Raw genomic sequence first — 9,701 nt, 5'->3', positions numbered from 1 at the left:
CTCTCTGTCATCTTGTATACCTCACTTACATAAATGTTTGTTCAAATGCGATACTCCTTTTCTTTGCTGCTCACAGAAATTCTCCCCATGCTTTTTTTTCTCTTTCATCTCTTCATAATCTTAATTCCAGTTTTAGTCTTCTGTAAAAGAAAACTATTGTGCCGGCTTTGTCGGTCCGTCCGCACTTTATTCTGTCCGCACTTTTTTCTGTCTGCACTTTTTCTGTCCGGCCTCGGGTCTTAAAACCTACTGAGGCTAAAGGGCTGCAAATTGCCATGTTGATCATCCACCTTCCAGTAATCAAACATGCCAAATTGCAGCCCTCTAGCCTCAGTAGTTTTTTAATTTATTTAAGGTTAAAGTTAGCCATAATCGTGCTTTTGACAACGATATGGGCTACGCCACTACCGGGTCGTGGTTAAAGTTTCGTGGGCCGCGGCTCAGGACACCGAGACCACCGAAAGTCAGATCTATTTTCGGTGGCCTTGATTATACGGTGCAGCGGCTGTACAAAAAACTCGATTGCGCCGAAGTTTCTTCGGCGCATTTTTTCCTTGGTTTTGTAATAAACACTTCCCAATTTAACTCTACGCTTGAAATTAATTAAATCTTATTTATTATTAAGGAACTTAAAAATACCGAATGCTATAATTCATGATCGAGATGGCTCCTGATCAAAACATGGGTTCCATGAAACAGGATTTCTCTTGTTAGTCTTCAGATTGACGACTCACAGGAAATATTCAGGAATAAAGGATATCACATTGACGAGTGTGCATTTACTGAAACTCAGAGTAATTCCGGTAGTACACTGATATAGCAAACTTGTATTCTGAGTAACCTTCTCGGGAGGAATTTTGTCTCTTAGGTCAAGAGTCCCTTTGATCTGAGGGGACATGGGTTAGCAGCGTTTTAGATATTACAGTAGATATCTTTCCTAATTAGGCTAAAAATTCCGTTGTTTTAGTGTCTGCAACTCTCTCTCTCTCTCTCTCTCTCTCTCTCTCTCTCTCTCTCTCTCTCTCTCTCTCTCTCTCTCTCTCTCTCTCTCTCTCGATAAGTGAGCACAAGATGTCTCCTCGGATGGACTACAAAGTCTTTCAGACATCCTGATCCTTGCAACTCTTAGTAACTCTCATTACATTTGCGTTTGCGATTGCGATTACAGTGTAGGCAGGAAACTTGGAGAAAATGAAAATGAAAACATATAGTTGCTTTAGGCGGTAAAACTTTATTAGCAAGTATAATCTGAGGTTAATAAAAATCAACCCATTTGCTTATTCAAGAGTCAGTTTACTTCCTCTGATCACAAATTCATTTTCGAGATTATATAGTGTTAACATTTTGTTTTTTAAGGAGAGAGTGACTATGCATAGTATTTTACTGGACTGTGTGAGGCTGTTAAACATTAGGCACAGAGACCCATTAAGATCACAAAAAATGTTTGTATTAGAGTAAGTCGCAACAAATGTTCGCTTTAATTAAAAACAGCTGGTGTCCATTTCTGAAGTGAAACAACGGCTCCATTTAATTAGGATCCAGAAATAAGACTTACTTAGAATCCAGGAATACGACTAGGATCCAGGAATACGACTTGCTTCGGATCCAGGAATACGACTTGCTTAGGATCCAGGAATACGACTTGCTTAGGGTCCAGGAATACGACTTACTTAGGGTCCAGGGATACGACTAGGATCCAGGACTACGACTTGCTTAGGGTCCAGGAATACGACTTACGTAGGATCCAGGAATACGACTTGCTTAGGGTCCAGGAATACGACTTACTTAGGGTCCAGGAATACGACTTATTTGGGATCCAGGAATACGACTTGCTTAGGGTCCAGGAATACGACTTGCTTAGGGTCCAGGAATACGACTTATTTGGGATCCAGGAATACGACTTACGTAGGGTCCAGGAATACGACTTTCTTAGGGTCCAGGAATACGACTTATTTGGGATCCAGGAATACGACTTGCTTAGGGTCCAGGAATACGACTTGCTTAAGATCCAGGAATACGGCTTACTTGGGATCTGGGAATGGTCCGGCGACGTACTCAAAGACACCGTATTCGGGATAGTCCTGAAAAATTTTGACATTCTTGGGAATATTTGTACTGAGTAAAAAGAAAAAACTTTAAAAATATCCATGCGACTTAACACAAGTCTCTCTCCCAGTAGGGGGTTACTGCCATCATTGCACCTCCTGCGGTGCACTGTAGGCATTACTAAAGGTTCTTTGATAAATGAACCGTAAAAAAAGTTTGGTAATGGAAATATGAATAATAATAATGAGAGTGAACTGCCATGCGGAAGAATTTGAAAAATAAGACATTTGACGTCATGAGACATTTTTTTTTTTTTTTTTTTTTTTTTTTTTGAGAGAGAGAGAGAGAGAGAGAGAGAGAGAGAGAGAGAGAGAGAGAGAGATGACGTTACCTCGCTTGTGTTTGGCGGAATGCTGGTGACGGAGCAGCCTTCATCTATACACCACCCGCAGAAAGGTGAGTTACCGAACGCAGTGTGTAGGCAGTACGGCAGTAAGGAGTTACACACTGAAATGAAAGGAAAGTAATCAGAAGATTCACTGCTTGCATAATAAACTCAACAACGAACACGTTATGGAAAACAAAATTCCTCTTGCGTCGGTCAGATAAAGACATCCAACCCTCATTTATAACTAGATAAAGTTGTTGGCTTGTTTAGAATGCATGTTTGGTAAAAGGTGTCAGTATCTTGCACAGATCAGATCTAGAATTAATTTTCTTTCATAGGATCGTTTTCTGTAAGGCCAAATAGAATTTCTTCCTTAATCTGTTCTGTATAAACTATTTAAAAATGCAAAAATTCAGGTTCGTAACACTGTCGGCACTGGTGCGTCACTTCAGAAGGCACTTTTTTACAAATTTGATGACGGCGACAAAATCCAGAGGTTTCTGTGAAAGAAAACGAGGCACAATGATTATCTCTTATTTTTTACTTTTCTGTAAAAGAAAACTATTGTGCCGGCTTTGTCTGTCCGTCCATACTTTATTCTGTTCGCACTTTTCCTGTCCGCACTTTTCCTGTCCGCCCTCAGACCTTAAAAACCACTTAGGCTAGAGGGCTGCAAATTAGTATATTGATCATCCACCCTCCAATCATCAAACATATCAAATTGCAGCCCTGTAGCCTCAGTAGTTTTTATTTTATTTAAGGTTAAAGTTAGCCATAATCGTGCGTCCGGCAACGATATAGGCCAGGCCATCACCGGGCCGTGGTAAAAGTTTCATGGGTCGCGGCTCATGCAGCATTATACCGAGACCACCGAAAGATAGATCTGTTTTCGGTGGCCTTGATTATACGCTGTACAGAGAACTCGATTGTGCCGAAGAAACTTCGTCCCATTTGTTACTCGTTTTTCTTTTTTAAGGCAGTTTTGATTGCATTAGAAATTAAATATCTTCGGTTTTACCCATTTTAACCCTGACCTTTAGAATGTCTATTATAAACCGAATGACCCCATGGGTCCCAGTGCTTGGCTTTATGCCTCAGTCACATATATTCCACATTCCATTTTCTATGCAATGATTATCTAAAACAGTGGTTCTCAACCTGGGGGACGTCAGCAATTTCCAGGGCGGGGGCGCGAGCCCCAGGGAAAAATTAAAAATTCTTTAGTTATATTCGTTATTCTCTTAACAAGAGTCGCTAAGAAGCAGTGTCAAGTATCTCGCTAATTTATTCCCAGAAGAATAAAAAACCCCCCCTTCTCTTTCTCCTTTTTTTTCATTTTCCTTTAAATCTGGGAGGGGGCGTGGAGGGGAAGGATCAGCCATTAGAGGGGGCTTGGTAATAAAAACATACCCCCAGAACCTAAAAGTCTGCCTCTACTGTATGTGACAGTTCTGATGTTTTGTACAGGTCAGCGCAGAAGCTTATTTTTCCTGTCATTATAGCAGACCCATTCATGTTTAGGATAATGAAACCAGACACGACATTGTAGTCACACTAAGAATCAGTTAAGACTATCTGTTCCACTTTCAAATTGGGACCTAATATTTTAAAATTTAAGAAAGTGTGACATTACAATATTATCCATAACTTTAAAGTCACCCAATGCACTTTTTTTTCTCTTTACGTGTAAAACACACTGGAATTTTTCCCTGGATCCAGTTGATCTAGAAGTCGCCTTAATGCAGTGATTCTCAACCAGGGGGGAATTCCAGAGTTTTAGGGTGGGGTGTGGAATTGTGACCAAGGAATTTTAGTATTATACGCATATTATTGGAATTCACCTTTTGAAGCAGACAATTTTGGAAAGGGGGTTGGGAATGGCGTTCTGACATTTGCAGACAATTTTGGAAAGGGAGTTGGGAATGGCGTTCTGACATTTGTGGACAATTTTGGAAAGGGAGTTGGGAATGGCGTTCTGACATTTGCAGACAATTTTGGAAAGGGAGTTGGGAATGGCGTTCTGACATTTAGTGAAAGGGTGCATGGGCCAAAAAAAAAAGGTTGAGAACCACTGCCTCAGAAACAGCTATTGATATTGTACCACCGGGGACATCTGTGATTCACTAACACCCATTGCAAGCCATCTGCCAAGGAAGTAAATGTCAGTGGTATACACTTTTAGAACATCGAAATCAACGATTTAGGTATGCCAGTACAGAAGAAGCAACCAAGACCGTGCCTTACTCACAGGCGCAGTACCAGTCCTCGTAAGGAACGTGGCAGGGCAGACCGTCGCAAATTGATCCTGGCTGAGGTCCGTTGATGATTTCTTCGTAGACTTCGTCTGTTATGGGAACCGGCTTCACACAAGAGCCGTCGATGTTGCTTTCCCGGACCCTCATAGCTAGGTCGGGGGGCATGTTCTTCGCCTCCACAGTGACAGAGACTAGCCATAGCTGTGGGAAAGAAGAAATGAGGCTTCGATGAGTTTCTCAGGAGGGAATGGTTCATTAACCACGGGAAACCTTCTGAATGGAAAATCATAACATTTTATTATGAGTGGTAATGGTTTTGTCTCATTAACAAAAGACATACTTTTTTATGTGTTCTTTGTCTATTACAGATTAGAAACAAGCAGCACTGTAGACCATCATCTTGAATTTTTTTTTTTTGTAGATTCTTTTACATTGTGAATTTATCTTTACAGTTTAATAACTAGAGCACAGCCCTGTACAGTATCTTGTAATGAAACTCTGGAATATTGTCGCCTGACCTATTTTGAACCCATTTCTTTGTAGCATTTAATTAATGCTGCATTTTTTAATCATTTAAGTTCTAAATTTGCATGGTGAATAGATCCAAGAAACAGTTTAATTTTTGCCCATTAATATATATGTGGAAAAAGCACCCAAAATCTGACAGAGTCTGAGGGGCATTCTTAACATATGACTGTAGCATTTGCCCCCATTCCAAGGTTTCTGCAGTGTCTTCCTGCATCAAATGTACTTGGCATGATTTGATTTTTTCTTCCCTAAGTATGAGCATTACTTTCTCTCTCTCTCTCTCTCTCTCTCTCTCTCTCTCTCTCTCTCTCTCTCTCTCTCTCTCTCTCTCTCTCTCTCTCTCTGTGACGAGTGAAGTTTTGTTAACAGACCAAACTATCATTAGCAACATCCGATGAAGAAGCATTTTGGTGTGTCCAGGAATCTCAGCTTCATTGACCATTTTCCTCCATTCTGTTCAGTATTAAATTTTGATGATAAGGTTTCCCTTCAACATTATATATATATATATATATATATATATATATATATATATATATATATATATATATATATATATATATATTATATATTATATTATATATAATATATATATATATATATATTTATTTATATTAATATATGAGTGTAGGGTTATTGTTTCACTTCTAATTCCTAAGCAAAGAAAATCTCATCACAGAAAAATGCCATAACCGTTTTGGCTATGTACGACGGACGTGGAGCTACAAAAGACTTGCCGAAAACCGGAAGACTACAGCACCGTCAGGAGGCACCACCACCTCCCACGGGAAAACTTGTCCTTTAAAAAAAAAAAACCTTCTGAAGAGATCTAACTGGACAGATATACGAGTTCTTGAAAAGACTTGAAGTTACCTGAGAGGCGAACAGGTAGAGGATCTTGGGAACCAGAATGTTCATCCTGCCGTGGTCGACGAGGGTCTGCTGAGAAAAGAACAGGTGCACCAGTCCCCGTTTGGTTAGCGAACACCTGTTGACCCTTGTACATGGCGTCGATTTTTCGAGGTATCCACTATGCAAATCACTCTAGTCAATTACAGTGACATTCCTACGGCAATTATCGATTTTTTTCTTCGCGGTGTTCCCTCACGGAGAATCCTGGTCGCCATGTTCTCCTCGCTGCTTAAATCAGGGCTTGAGTGATGAAACAATGGAGTTCGGGAATCGCAAACCTCCTCCAAGGCTAAGCAGTCCACTGCACGACACCTCCATTCCTATCTACAGTAAGTGTGACAAACCAAAACAAATACGTAGCTTTCTTGACGGTTATGAAAACGCGTGCGAAATATGTCGTGTGGTTCCCGTAGAGTTTTAGACAATGCCCTAAGGGAATTATTTATTTTAGTCTATTCTCCGGGGATGCTGGAGTTTCTAGCTAAGAAGCTATGAAGACTACACACACACACACACACACACACACACATATATATATTATATATATATATATATATATATATATATATGATTTAATTCATAGATGGTGGTTACACTTGTCTTTGGATGAGACTGTGGAACGAGAGAAAATATTGAATATTTAATCTTCTGAGCATTAAGGCGTTCGGTTTTGTAATTTATGTTTTTATGTATATAATTAATATATGAAGGGCACATCAATTTTTTCAGGAGAGGGTCCCTGGCAACACTAGGGACCAAAATTATCCTCTCCAGAATCACCGGAGGGGTCCTCTTATTATTCAGACTACTTTGATTTAGATTTGGAAAAAGACACAACACAACTCACACTTTCTTAAGCTCCGCGAAGACACGGAATCCTTCCCCAGGCTCCGGAGACCTGTGGTCGGGATCGGGATGGATTCCGAGTCTTCAAGGAGCTTCCTGAAGAAGAAACTGTGTTATGTGTCAGTTTCCAAAACTAAGATTGACTGGACTAACAGAGGCGTCCTCCGGGGATCTCTGAGTTCACCAGCCAGTGAGATGTGATGACACACACACACACAATGCTCTTCAACAACTATGCCACATTTGCTATAAGTATAAACATTTTTGTTATATTGTGGTCACGAAAAAGGAATGAACAACTATTTATTTGCACAAAGAAAACCATTCTGGGCCATTCTATACCTGAATTCTGTTGAAAAAAAATCCTATTTTAGTGCAACTTATATACCATTAATTTTGCAGATTTGGCATAACTGAGTTGACCAACTCTAGCTCCGCCCTTCCACTCGATTTTGGTTTTACTGTAGTCTAATCAATTCCCTAAAAGTTACACTCCTACCTCTCCCAAAATGCAACAACTTGTTGCCAGTCACGAGGCCCACCTTCGGTCACATTTTCGTGAAAATTCATTTCCCGCCATAGGGGGGTAGCGCCGTCAGTGCACCTCATGCGGTGCACTGTAGGCATTACTTAAGGTTCTTTGCCGCGTGCCTTTGGCCCCTAGCTGCGACCCCTTTCGTTCCTTTTACTGCACCTCCTTTCATATTCTCTTGCTTCCATCTTGCTATCCACCCTCTCCTAACAATTGATTCATAGTGCAACTGCTTTGAGGTTTTCCTCCTGTCACACCTTTCAAACTTTTACTGTCAGTTTCCGTTTCAGCGCTGAATGACCTCAAGGTCCCAGTGCTTGGTCTTTGGCCTAAATCCAATATTTAATTCAGTTCAGCCCCAACTTTTTGCGTAGTCCATCTGGAAAATAAACAGCCAGACTGCACTAAAACATGACATTTGGTCTCCTTACCTCATTGAAGCGGAGGTAATGAGACCAAATGTGCAGGAAAGGTAAGGCATTGTATAGACAAGAAGAAATTAATTTTATAATGTACTGATATATGCATGAATTACAAGTTTAAAATCTACTTTTTAGTGTAGGAGGTTTGCGTACATTCCAGCTTGCATTCAACAGAGGCCTCGCAATCTAACCTCCGGATTAAGCAACCTTTTGGAAATGTCAGATTTCGAGTGAAGTTTTGCTGGACTAAAACATTTCAGACCAGCCATCCTGGCAAGACTTCCTTGAGAAGCTAAAACATAGGTAGCATTAAAAGACAGTTCCACATCCAAGAGAAAAAATGCATTCTCTCTCTCTCTCTCTCTCTCTCTCTCTCTCTCTCTCTCTCTCTCTCTCTCTCTCTCTCTGACTGGTTGTGGGTCTGTCTCTCTCTGTTTATCTCTGCGAATTGGTAAATATTTGAGAACTAAGGTTAAACAAAGGGAATGAATTAATTTGAGTCTCTCTATCTCTTTCTTAATCATCCATGTCTTCCTCTTGACACGTGTCAAATTGCTGGTCTAGAGAATAATACACACACACACACACACACACACACACACACACACACACACACACACATATATATATATATATATATATATATATATATATATATATATATATATATATATATATATATATACACACATACAATACTTACCTATATCCGAATTACTTTCGCAAATTCAGAGAAATATAACAAGTATTAAAGCGTTCTTGATTCGATATTAGATATAAAAAGGCTTACTAACAGTGCTCAATAACAGAATCGATTCACTCATTAAGTTTATAGTTATAAAATACAATACGTTTTAGAAGCTAACTTAAGCCACCGTTGCATGCATGCACAATAAATCCTTGCCTATTGTTTTCATTAAATTGTTAAAGCCTACTTAGTCTAACTATCAGTTACCATAAATTATTCCCAAAATGTGATACCAACTACTTATCCATTCTATCTGATGTCCTGATCATTACAAGGAATTATGAAAAGATAACAGAGCATACGAAAATATTCCACATCGTAACATATCCTAATGCGATCGTGGAACGTAGTCTCATAAAGGAAAACACATGATAAATTAAATTATGGCGCAGTCATGTGATTACTGAACCCATTAACAAAATTAGTTGAATGCGGAAAACTAGATAATGAGGAACATGTGTGTGTGAGAGGTGAGGGATATAAGGTGTAAAGCGAATCGGCTTTACTCCTCCTCACATTCATTTTGATAAGATCACCCAGTTGAGTCTAGATTAATCCGATAAAAACAAGGCGTTCTTTATGGATAAAAGCATGATTATAACAACAACGATATCAATTGTAGTAATCCCACTCTATGAAACGTAATATATATATATATATATATATATATATATATATATATATATATATATATATATATATATATATATATATATATATATATATATATATATATATATATATATATATATATATATATATATATATATATATATATATATATATATATATATATATATATATGGACTTCTACACGTTGCACTTTAAGGTAGCACTTGGATGGCAGGTGATAGGCCACACAAAATAGGTGAGCGGTTGCTCGGTGACAAGGTAGCGCACAGTGGCGTGTCACTGGGTCAGTGGTCTGGCTGCTTCTTCTGTTGTTGACCCTGGGTCATCCTTATATGACCTTGGTTTACTGCCGGTGTTCGCTGCCCTGGGCAATTCAGGTGTCCTGCCTGTC

The 9,701-nt window shown here is 39.3% G+C and overlaps 1 protein-coding gene across 1 annotated transcript; it reads right to left on the bottom strand.

The window, feature by feature from the left end:
• Window positions 1-1,210: 1,210 nt before the first annotated feature.
• LOC136855572 (uncharacterized) lies at window positions 1,211-6,237 on the bottom strand. The gene is made up of 4 exons (XM_067132667.1): window positions 6,091-6,237; window positions 4,683-4,890; window positions 2,438-2,553; window positions 1,211-2,081 (listed from the first exon to the last, which is right to left on the bottom strand). Exons 1-4 carry the CDS (start codon window positions 6,133-6,135, stop codon window positions 2,022-2,024), a joined length of 429 nt encoding a protein of 142 aa, XP_066988768.1. The 5' UTR covers window positions 6,136-6,237; the 3' UTR covers window positions 1,211-2,021.
• Between the last annotated feature and the right edge of the window lie 3,464 nt (window positions 6,238-9,701).

The sequence above is a fragment of the Macrobrachium rosenbergii genome, chromosome 32 (assembly GCF_040412425.1).
Source record: "Macrobrachium rosenbergii isolate ZJJX-2024 chromosome 32, ASM4041242v1, whole genome shotgun sequence".
Taxonomy (NCBI): Eukaryota; Metazoa; Arthropoda; class Malacostraca; order Decapoda; family Palaemonidae; genus Macrobrachium; species Macrobrachium rosenbergii.
Note: the sequence above shows the minus strand (reverse complement) of the source record. Positions and strands in the feature narration are given on the sequence as shown.

Coding starts and splice junctions, on each gene's coding strand:
- LOC136855572 (XM_067132667.1), bottom strand. CDS start 6,135: ATGAACATTCTGGTTCCCAAGATCCTCTACCTGTTCGCCTCTCAG. Junction 2,554..4,682: donor CGAGGACTGGTACTGCGCCT/GTGAGTAAGGCA, acceptor CTTTCATTTCAG/TGTGTAACTCCTTACTGCCG. Junction 2,082..2,437: donor TTCCGCCAAACACAAGCGAG/GTAACGTCATCT, acceptor AAAATTTTTCAG/GACTATCCCGAATACGGTGT.